This window comes from Pteropus medius, unplaced genomic scaffold (assembly GCF_902729225.1).
Source record: "Pteropus medius unplaced genomic scaffold, Ma_sr-lr_union100, whole genome shotgun sequence".
NCBI classification, from domain to species: domain Eukaryota; kingdom Metazoa; phylum Chordata; class Mammalia; order Chiroptera; family Pteropodidae; genus Pteropus; species Pteropus medius.
This window is the reverse complement of record NW_024347791.1, coordinates 2,100,586-2,113,048: the sequence shown is the minus strand read 5'-3', so window position 1 is coordinate 2,113,048 and position 12,463 is coordinate 2,100,586. Positions and strand designations below refer to the sequence as shown.

The following is a 12,463-nucleotide window of genomic DNA, read 5'->3' as shown; positions in this document are numbered from 1 at the left end:
GCCCCCAGATAGTAAATAAAGTACTATGAGTGAGCAGGCACACATGTACGTTACCACGTTTTTCCCTAGGTGAGTCAATAAGCCCCAGTGCAGAGGAAAGGGCCCTCAACAAATAGAAGACAAAATTCAGTTCTTATTCAGCTACTAACTTGTATTGTTACTTTGGATAAATCACTTTAATCTCTGTGTGCCTCAGTTTCCTTCTCTCCTAAGGGAATATTTGCTTTATATACTTCAAAAGATGGTTATGAGGATAAGATGAGAAAATATTGATGAAAATGCTCTGCGACAATCAAAAAAGCTTTTAAAATTACCAGCAGTGCTGATAAAAATCCTGCCCATTTAGAAAGGAACAGCAATAGAATAAGAAAAGCAAATAATGACACGCAATTAAAATTCACCTTCACCCCACTCCCCAGCTCCTGGATGTGCTGAGCCGAACCGCTCCGGGGAGATGTAAAGATCACAAGTTCAGTTTCTGCCCAGCGCAGGCAGCTCAGTGACCAGCGTTTCACACTGATAAATGCCTCCCAAGGCTCAGAGTACAAAGTGAGGGTTCACAAGGTTAGGCGCATGAATTAGCAGCGTGCATTTGGATTCTGTATTCATCAAATACAACAAGCAGCTATTCAATATTTGCCTATTAGCGCTACTCTAAGATCTCTAATTCAAAGATCCAGCCAGAGGACAAAATAAAGCCCAAGAAAGTAAACTAAAATAAACCTGTCACCATCAGAATGTGCCTCAAAGTAAATTAGCAGCTTTAAACCATGGCAAAGGGTCTGCACAGGCCTACAGCAGAGACAGTATGAGTAACGCATGAGCAGGTTACAGAAGTAGGTTCCTGCTGCGAAAGAAAGGGTTTGGGAAAAGTCGTTCCAAGCAAAGGGGCTACTTTCTGTGCTTTAACAAATTCCTCTTAATTCCTTTTGCTTGGTTCCTTATAGATCTGTAACCCCCATGGGAAGAACACCGCATTATACAGTACCTTTTCAGATTCTTCTACACTCAGTAAGTCTATTCCCATTCTTTACTTCAATTAGTTTTACCTTTCTATATCTAATATATAAGCCTATATGCAAAATAAACATTTTAGAAATAATTAAATATTTGCATTAGTATGCAAGACTAGATTAAGAGACTGACCGTGATCCCTTAACATTTTAAGGGTCACAGGTGAAAAGCACAGGATGAAGCAGAAAATATTACTCCTTTAAAGCAGCCCACAGACCTTGGCTGTACAGTGGAATCGCCTCTAGGGATTCTTAGATATCTGAATGGCTAAGCCCGGTCAGTCAGAATCTTGAAGGCTAGATCTCCAGGCAACAGTATTTTTCTCAAGTATGGAGAGAATACAGAACTACTATCAAAGAGCATAAATTTCACAACTTACAGAAACTCTAGGGCAAACCCGAACCAGAAAAAAGAAAAAAGCTCTATATTCTCTTTAGACTTGGGGTAAATGACCATATCTTTCACCAAAAACTTCTACGGAGATAATCTTAATAAATTCCAACGGTGATGAGCCCACTGAGAGATGAACAACACTTTTTCTCTCCCTTTTTCTACATATTCTACCTGAGGCCATTCTGATGCCAACCCAGCACCAAAAGTAGAAAAAAATGGGCAAATGCTCTCAAACCTAGAAGCCCCCCAAAAAGATGACTACTGGTTATGGAGCCATCCTAGTTTTAAAATCAGCTTCAGAGGCATTGATGAAATTAATTTCTGGAAAGGGGAATCAACTATAGTTTAGCACTCTGATGATACATATCCCTTGGACAAGCCTATTAATGGTGGCATGCTTTTTTTGATAACTCTATAAGCATTCAAAGATACTTCTAGAAGCTACCCTTTCAAATCTCCTGAAGAATGTCAGTATCTCAGAACAGCAAGGAGGTAAATTTCAGAGGCTTGGTGTCTAAAGCCACACCAGCTCTCCGAGGTCGCCTTCCTGTTCTTCTACGCTCTCTGCTGCAGCCTCGTGTGCTCAAAGCTTCAAACAGCAAAAGACAGGGAAGGCATTTCATACACTCATCTGAGGCATACATAGGCTGTCTCGTAGGAAGCAGTTCTGCTCTCACCCACAATGGGGCCTGAGCTTTTTCCGATCATCCTCCCTATCTAACAAAGAAAGGCAGCAGAAACTCCCCTCTCTCAAGCAAGCCTTCCCTGATTAAAACCATACGGCTGAGTTCCCCCAGGGAGGAGAATGGAATTTTCTTGTTGCAGATTATTGCAGGACTCAAGAAATCTGTGCAGGCTGGGGCTAAGTAGCAGAGAATAAGACAAGTCCGGCATTTAGAATTATAAGGCATCAAGAAAACCTCATTAAAAAAAAAATTATTATATAGCTTGGAGAAGAAAAAACAAGAGTAATTATGGCTGTGCTTGTGTGATTCCCCACCACCACCACCCCCACACACACAATAATAGCCACAAAATTTCAGTAACATGATTATAATACTTTTAGGATTAAGAAATATATTTTATTTGTATCTCTAAATGTATATTCATTGCTGAAACTAGTCATATCACTCTCAAAAAATAAATAATTTCAGAAAATGCTCTCTATCATAGCATCCTTAGATAAAATGAACACATACATATCATCTGAGCTGTAAATAGCAGATACCAACCTGGCTGTCCCGTGCTGGGAATCCATGATAACCTGGGGTCAGAGGCTCGTTCTAAGAGAAAGAAAAGAAAAACTATAAGATGACAGAAAACATTAAGAATCATCAAAACCATCCAAATTGATCAAATATAAACTCCTACACCAGGTCCTAAGGTGTTCTGCAGCTATATTCCACTCTACCTAACTATACACATTTCCTAGTTCAGCCTCTACAATGGCAACAAAAACAAAACAAACATTAAAACCAGTATTTGCTTACAAACACTATTCATAAACACTATTTTCCTCCTTTTACGACTAACTCTCTGTCCTTCTCAGTATATCTCAAACAGGGAAAAACTGGGATTTGGGGCAGAATACTTCCTAACCTCACACCGCAGGACTGGAACTTTCCTGGCCACTAACCACTAAAAGTCAGTAGCACTTCTGAACACTAGAACAAACCAAAATGTCCACACATTTCCAGATGTGCCCTGGGTAGAAGGGGACAGTCCTACCCCTACTGAAAAGTACCTCTTGACCTGGAGAAGTTTTAGCCCTTCCCCTCTACAATTGGCCTTCCTTCAGTTCTTTTAAACCTAGATGAAATTCTACCTCTGTTCCAGACTTCCTCTACCACTCCATAACATCTCGTGGACTAAAGTAACTCCTAACATGAATATATGTTAAAATTTATTTAGGTTATTTGTACGATTTGCTTTTCATATTACTTATGGCTTAATCTTATTTTTGTAAAGGTGTATCATATTCAGTGTCTCATCTTCACATTAATCATTAATAAAGACCCTTGAGGGCAAAAATGATAGCTAATAAAAGCTATACAAACCCTAATTGAGTAGAAAGTCACATAACATGAGCACTCATTTGTGACTTACTTGACCCATTCAATCATTCGGTCAACATACACTGAATACCTAATATTTCCAAAGTACTGTTAGATGACTGACAGAGTAAGAAAGATGAAAAACAAAGGCCTTTGCCTTCAAGGAAACTTTTAAATGGGAGGAGATACATGTGCAGACAAAGGTGAAAATAAAAACATATGGTGCCTTTGTAATTTTTTCAAAGTGCTCAACACAGCTACCTGAAAGACATTCATCCTCTTCTTCGATCCATTTGTACTTTCATTCCTACTAGCAGAATAACAAGTTAAGAGGAGTTTTCATTGACAGGACTTTCTTGCATGATAAGAGAGTAAACTTTCCACCTAATGGTACATCTGCTTTGATTATAACCATAGCTTTGATAATCAAAAGCACACAACTCCTTTCAAAAACAGGAAAGCCAAGATTCAACTTAGGCTCACATGCAGAGACCCCATGCCTTGTTCATCATGGTTTCCCTGCAATCTAGTACAGTGTCCAACACATGGTAGACACCCAAAAGAATGTGTAAATAAACAAAGTTCAATAACCAGAAATCATTCAGGCATTTGGTCACTGATTCAATCACAGACAATCTGCGTTCTCCTTTTTTATTCCCAAGTCTCTATTTGGTCATTTTTAAATTAAATCTCTCCAAAGAAAGCACACCAAAGATAACTGCTTTAAAAAAGAAAAAGAAAAGGAAAAGCGCAGGTGTCAAAACAATCTTGAGAAAGAACAAAACTGAAGGACTCATACTTTCTGATTTCAAAGTTTACTACAAAGTTACAGTAATCAAGATAGTGTCATACTGGCATAAGGACAGACATACAGACCAATGGAATACAACTGAGGGTCTCAAAATAAACCCTTATGACGAACTGATTTTTGAAAGGGCGCCCCCAAAAAATAAATAAATAAATAAATGAAGGAGAGTAGCCTTTTCAAAAAATGGTGCTGGGACAACTGGACATCTACATGTAAAAGAATGAAGTTGGAACTTTATCTCAAACCATATATAAAATTAACTCAAAAAGATCATGTATCTAAAACCATAAAACTCTTAGAAGAAACTTAGGAGAAAATCTTGATGACCTTTGATTAAGTAATAGTTTCTTCAGTATGACACCAAAAACACAAGAGACAAAAGAAAAATGGATAAACTGGACTTCATCAAAATTAAAAACTTTTGTTCTTCAAAGGACACCATCAGTTCTAAGGATGTGATGTACAATATAGTGATTACAGTTAATAATATTGTATTATACACTTGAAAGTTGCTAAGAAAGTAGATCTTAAATGTTCTAACCACACATAAAAAAAAGAAATGGTAATTATGACATGATTCAGACGTTAGCTAATGCTACTGTGCTAAACACTCTACACTATATAACTGTATCAAATCAACACATTATACACCTTAAACCTGCACAATGTTATAATGTCCATTATAACTCGATAAAGCGGGGGTAGGGGATGAGAGGAGACACCATCAAGTGAAAAGACAACCCACAGAATGGGAGAAAGTATCTGCAAATCATGTCTGCTAAGGGACTCGTATTCAGAATATATAAAGAACTCTTACAACTCAACAACGAAAAGACAAATAATCCAAATTTTTAAATGGGCAAAGGACTTGAACGGGAAGTTCTCCAAAGATATAGGAATGGCGAATAAGCACATGAAAAGACTATCAACATCATTAGTCATTAGGGAAATGCAAACCAAAACCACAGTGAGATAACATTTGCACCTATTAGGCTGGCTATAATCAAAGTCAAACAATAACAAGTGTTGGAAAGAATATGGAGAAATTGGAATCTTACATGTTACTGATAGGAATGGAAAGCGGTACAGCCACTTCGGAAACGGTTTGACAGATCCTCAGAATGTTAAAACAGAGAGTTACCATGTGACCCAGCAATTCCACACCCAAGTATAACCAAGAAAACTAAAAACGTATGTCCATATAAAACCTTGTACACGAATGTTCACAGCAGCTTTATTGATAATAACCAAAAAGTAGAAACAATCCAAATGTCCATCAATCAATGAACAGATAAACAAAGTGTGGTGTATCTGTAATTGAGTATTATTTGGTAATTTTTAAAAGGAATGAAATACTGATATATTATGGATGAATCCTGAAAACATCACATTAAGTGAAAAAAGCCAGAGACAAAAGGCTACAAACTGTATGATTCCATTTATATGAAATATCCAAAATGGGCAAATCCACAGGGAAAGAAAATAAATTAGTAGTTCTGGGAACTAAGGAGTAATGGAGAGTGACTGCTAAAGGTACTGGGCTTATTTTTGGTAATGAAAATATTCTGAAATTAGATAGTGATGATGGATGCACAATCTATGATTATATAATAAAAAACCGCCCAAACACTAAAAACCACTACAAATACTTAGAAAGGGTAAGATTTACGTTCTGTGAATTATATGTCAGTAAATCTATTATATAAAAATAATAATGACAGGCAACGTTGGGTATTTTCACACTAATTTTTACAGGAGAGATTTATAAAGCTTAGACATAACCAAAGTAAAGCGCTCCTTCTTCAAGCGCTGTGTTTGTTCTGGATTCTACAAACTTGTCTCAACGCCATTCACCACGGATTATAACAATGATGATAACACTACATACTGAGCAAGTAATCAGGTATAGTTTCAGGATGCATGGAAGGAGAAAGAAAAAGCTGCAAAGAGGAGATAATAAAAATAGATACTAAGTGGGAAAGTCGAACTTTCAACCAGGTCTGCTGGACCCCAAAGTCTCTGTTCTTTCCATTGAGCAAGTTCTCTTCTCTAACAACCATTCCACATTACTCTGAGAAAGGAATTTTATGATTAAGAAAGTAAACAAAAACATCCAAAAGCAAAATTACCAGAGATTCATCACTCCTAGAGAATATCCATGTATAAACCATATTCTTGCATTCAATGATGCAGAAAATTTTATGAGAAAAAAAAATCACATTCCTACAAGCCGGTATTGTCAAAAACTTTAACAGCAAAGACAGATGTAACAGGCTGCACAGAGCTGTATCAGAGTAAATGAACCCACCTGCCTTAGCAAAGCAGCGCTCTCTCCATCCCGTCTCAGATAAGCTCTTTGGAACTCTCTAGCCCTCAGAAACTCCTGCCTCTCTGAAAGTGGCCTACACTTAATGACAAAGGCTTGCTTTCCTTTCTAACTTTATCATGCGCGCGCGCGCGCGTGTGTGTGTGTGTGTGTGTGTGTCTCCCTTCAAAATGCATTAACTTTGCACGTTTTTGAAGTTTACAGAAATGAATCTTACTGTATGCATTCTTTAGCGATTTCCTTCTTTTTTTTGCTCAATACTATAAATTTCACTAATTTTGACTGTTTAGTATTCTAGTTTATGAATATGTCACAATTTATTTATCTGTCCTATTTTCCTGTTAATATATAAATTATTTCCAGTTCTTTTGGCACTCACAAACCACGCTGCCTATGAACATTATTTTAAGATTTGAGATATCATTTTTCACTTGTGAGATTAGCGAAAATGAAAATATCACAAATTGGCAGGAAGAGTAAATAGATATCTTCACATCTAATAGTAGGAATGTAAGTATATTGGGATCACCCTTTTGGAAAGCAACTTGACAATAATTATTAAAATATTAAATTCACATACTTTCTTGTAATTGCACATCTTTGCTCTCTGTACCTAGAGAATCACTTGCACATATGATCAAAGAAGCATGTGCAAAGATTCTAAATGCAGTGGTGTGTAATAGTGAAAAACCAGAAAGAACCTCGAGTCTCCATTAATAATAGTATTATCAACTATTATATTATTTTAACATCCTTGTGTAAGTTTTTAGAAAGATAAAATCTCTATGAACTAACTCAAGTTATATTAAATGGTAACAGAATAGTCAATGTGCTATTTTTTATCACAATTTTAAAAAGAGGCATTTCTACATGCATATAAAAAAGTAAATAAATGCATAGAGAAAACCTGGAAAGAGAAACAAAAACTTCTAACACTGGTTACTTCTAAGGAGAAGAACAAGATTTGTGGAAGGTCAAGAGGGCATACTTTATCTGAATTGTTTGAATTTTACATTGTGTAAAATTCATGTATTTCTTAAGAGTGGTAAAAAGAGTCAAAGTCACTATTACCAGTGTTTTCATGTTTTATAACTTACCAAAAAACATCTTCACGTAATCTTATTTAGTCTTCACAACACAGAAAATAGGTTTTATAACCCTCATTTTACAGGTGACAAAACTGAATTTCAGGAAGATTAAGTGATTTGTTCAAGGACAAATAACTCTATATCCAGTACTTCCGTTACTTTATGACTAGTAAAGAAAACATTCCCCTGGTCCAGATAGGGATGATTATGATTATCAAAAAATGTGCAGATCTGAGTTTTCAATCAGTGTAAAAATTAAAACTGACATTTAAAGCAGAGATGGAATCACAAGGCAAGCTAATGGAACAGATGGGACAGAAATCACATGTGTTAAACTCTAAAGAGGAAAGCCTTTAGCAGCTACATATCTGTCAGAGCTATTGGCCCAGTAAGACTGAAAGAGAAACTGACTGCTAGGCATAGAGGCTGCTCAAAAATAAAATAAATACATAAGAAACAAAATGCCATCCGCAAGAATCTTTACTGACAACCGAGGATAGTAATTAAACTAGTTTAGAAGCTTCTGGTTAGTGAACGTGAGAAAGAGTAACAGAAGGATCCTTAAGTAACTGTCCAATAGGACAAGCGTGGTGGATCATGCATGTACGGTGGACACTGAGACATGTGGAAAAAAAAAAATCACCTGACTTTTGTATTCTCCACTGACTGCTTAGAAGCTCCCTTATGCACCCGTTTGAAAAATTCATTTAAGCAGAAGAATCCTTCTTTATTAATTGCTTTATGACAAGCATTGTGCTGAGATCCTTGCCCTTTGAGAGCTCAGAGTCATAATAATTACAAGATAACATGACTGATACCATAACAAAAAGAACTACAGGACTCCAGGAAATCTTTTTAAAGAGTGTGTGGGGGCATGGGGGTGGATAATAACCTCTAACCTCTGATCGGAGGAAAAGATCTCCAATACTGTGACGGACTGATGCACATGTAAACTTCTAAAGCCACTTTTCTAAACACATTATGAAAATCATCAGTATTATTTCTAAATTATTAGCCAATATATTTGTCCATTCCAAATTAAAATCACTCAGAATACTGCACCTGGGAGGGAAAACAAAAGTACTGTTTCAATCAGAAAGTCCTGCTTCTGTTACGAGAGTTATTTTCTACTGGCTTCCATCACTAGGAGCAGGGTGAAGGAAACTGGAAGTGCACGATTACGTTACATCGAGGAATTTTAAAAACAATTTGTTTAAACCCACCCTGTTGTCTTTCTTTTGTCTAACGAAACCAACTCATTTCACAAAATGGGAAAGGAAGAAAAATACTAAGAATGGAACAAAATAAATTCTTGCCACCACGTACTTTTGGGAGAGGAGAGTAAAAGGAAGCAGAAGAAAGTAAGAAGTGAAGCTGTCCTCTATAACCCAAACTGGGCAGTGGTACAAGGCCAGATTTTTCAGTGACTTACTCCCAGCTGAAAATGAATTTCACATTACCTTATACACATTTAACAATGGAAAGAAAGATGGATTTAGACCACACTGGCTGGGGTTGGGGCGGGGGGCGGGGGGAGCGCAGATCAAGTTTTCCAGGATATTTCACTGCCTTGTATTGCAGCCAAAGTTACTGTTTTTCAAATATTTTCAAATATTTTTGAATTGGAACATGGACGAGAACACTACAGGAAGTGAAAATGTGCCTAAATTCCATATGGTTTTACATGCAAAAATCAATCCCAGCAACAAGTACCTATGGCTCAGGAAGAAAGATTGCTAAGGAATCACAGGGCATCATTCTGCTTCCAAACCATACAGGATCCGAGGTACTCAAAGATAAGATAAATGTATATGAGGGACATATACCTGGAAGTATCTAACAACATGGTCCCAACATAAAACCCAATTGGTAACTGGTAAACTAAGCTTTCATGCTCCAATAAAATAAAACATAACTTATGCCACCTTCTCATCAAGATAACTGATGATAGTTCTTTGTGACACTCACTACTCCATCCCAAAAACCTATCTCTTTTTTTTTTTTTTAAGTTAAAAATGCCCTAGTTAACACCTGACCAAGAATTTATTGGGTCTTCAAAGCCCACCTTTGGAACACACTAAAATTTTCTCTTTTCAATAATAGTCACAGCTTTCTAAGAGATAATCGATCAAATCTCTTTTCTTTATAGGTGAGGAAACTGAGACCTAGAGATGTGCCCTGTCCATAGTCAACGAAGCGGACATAAAAGAGGACCTAGAACTTAGAACTCTTGCCTCTCAGATCATGTAAGCTAATTGCAGATGTAACTAACTCCTTTTATAATGCACTAGAGAAAGCATAGACTTTGAGAGTCAAAGAGATGTAGATTCAAATAGTAGCTGTGTCACTTTCTAACTATGTGACTCTGGTCAAATTATTTAATCACTCTGAGCCTCAATTTCCTCAACTGTGTAATATAAACTCTTTGGGTCATAAAGTTGTGATGATTAAATGAGATAACGTGGGCAAAGTTTACCTGGCACAGTATTTAACATACAGGAGAAATTCCAGAAGAATTCCCTCCTCATCTCTATGTCTATAAATTGCAAATGACTTGAGAGAGAAATTGAACCAATCTACTACTGGACTCATTCCCACAAAGTAACACATTTCCAAATAACCAAGAAGTACATAAATAAAATTCTTCTTCAACCTCTTCCTTCCAGTATTAAGATTTGAGAACATACTATAAATATTCTCTAACAGTTTCCTTTTAAAAAGATAATATGATTACATATAAATAACAAGTTACCATTTTCAACCATTTTTTTAAGTACATTCACACTGTTGTGTAACCATCACCATCATTCATCTCCAGAATTTTCTCCAACTGGAACTCCCCAACACCCCTCTTACCCCACACCACCTGGCAATCGTCAATCTACTTTCTGCCTCTGAATGTGACTATGCTAGGTACCTCACATAAGGGGAATCAAATGCTATTTTTCCTATTTTGTCTGGCTTATTTCACTTACCATAATGTCTTCATGGTTCATCCGCATTTAGCATGAGTCAGAATTTCTTCTTCTTAGGCTGAATAATAAATATTCCGTTGTATGTTTATACCACATTTTGTTTATCTATTCATCTGTTCATAGACACTTCAGTTGCTTCCACTTTTAACTATTTTGAGTAATGCTGCTATGAACATGGGTGTACAAACATCTGCTGGAGTCCCTGCTTTCGACTCTTTAGGGTATATACCCAGAAGTAGAAATGCTGGATTACTGATAACTTATGTTTAATATCTGAGGAATCACAGATATGCCCTTTTCCATAGCAAATGCACATTTTACATTCCCACCAGCAATGCACAGGAGTTCCAATATCTCCAAATTACATCCATAGTACATAGTAAATGCACATTTTACATTCCCACCAGCAATGCACAGGAGTTCCAATATCTCCAAAGTCTCATCAACACCTCTTATTTTGTTTTTTGCCACTTATTCTAATGGGTGTGAAGTGTTTTCTCATTGTAATCTTGATGTGTACTTCCCCGATAATTAATGCTAACTTAGCATCATTGCATGTGTGTACTGGCCATTTGTATATCTTCTTTGGAGAAATGTTTATTCAAATCCTATGCTCACTGGCCTGTGTGAGGCTGTGATTTTGTTGAGTTGTAAAACTTTTTAGATTTTGAATGTTAACCCCTTATCAGATATGATTTGTAAATATGTTCTCCCATCCATGGGCTATCTTTTTACTGTTGATAGTGTCCTTTGACATACAAAAGTTTTCAACGTTCGTTTAGTTCAATTTATCAATTTTCTTTTGTTATCTGTGCTTTTGGTGTCATATTCAAGAATCTACTGCCAAACTCAAAGCTATATTTTACCCCTATGTTTTTTTCTAAGAGTTTTATTGTTTTAGCTTTTACGTTTAGGTCCTTGGTCCTTTCTGAGTTGACTTTTGTATATAGTGTAAGGTAAGGATCCAACTTGATTTTTTTTTTTTTTGCATGTTTAACTTATATTTGAAGTTTCTTAGATCTCTATTTGTCATCTTCCTGGTTTCTGAGCATCTGGAATTAGATATCCATTCTACCCATAAGCTGGTTATCGATTAATTGATTCACTTCCAAATTCACCTATTCGGCCTGCTCTGTGAAGATGATCTGGGCCCTTTAAACATTTGGTGTTTGATGTTTAGCATGATGTCAAGCTTCGTCGGTAGAGGGCACAAGGGAGACATTTAAGGAGACAAGGGTCCGGTTCCCTTCCTGGTCCCAGTGTGCTTTCTCAGCAGCGCTCGCAGTGCACATCAGCCAGCAGTACCCAGAAGCCAGGACCTTCCCCCAGTAACTGTCTTTGGCTGTTCTACAGCAGAGTGAGTGCCTCTGGTAAGACAGCTCCCTGTGAACAGCTTTCTCCAGTACCCTAGAGCAGCCGTCCCCAACATTTCTGGCACCAGAGATTGGTGCTCCTATGAGAATCCAATGCCTGATGATGTGAGGCAGTGACGCTAGTGCTGGGAAGCGGCTGCAGATACAGGTGAAGCTTCTCTCCTCGTCCACTGCTCACCACTCACCTCTTGCCGTGCGGCCCAGTTCTTAACAGGCCACAGACCAGTACTGGTCCACAGCCCAGGGACTGAGGACCCCTGCCCTAGAGGACAGATTTTTGGCAACTTTAAAAGGCAGATTTCCAACCAGTTCTGCAGGTCTGGTATCACAGACCTACTTCTCTGCCACTCAGAGAGCCACAACCATGCCTTTTCAACAAGTTGTAGATCTCGCCCCCTGTTGCAAGGGGTTGGGGAAGAGGAAGACAGCTTT

The 12,463-nt window shown here is 37.4% G+C and overlaps 1 protein-coding gene across 16 annotated transcripts in view; it reads right to left on the bottom strand.

The window, feature by feature from the left end:
• The window catches only part of RBFOX2 (RNA binding fox-1 homolog 2), a 237,587-nt gene that overhangs the window by 157,656 nt on the left and 67,468 nt on the right, over positions 1-12,463 (bottom strand). For all 16 annotated transcript variants that reach the window (XM_039877800.1, XM_039877794.1, XM_039877815.1 and 13 more), the window contains exon 2: positions 2,640-2,690. In XM_039877800.1, the coding sequence (XP_039733734.1) occupies positions 2,640-2,690 (51 nt within the window). The remainder of the gene's footprint in view (positions 1-2,639; positions 2,691-12,463) is intronic.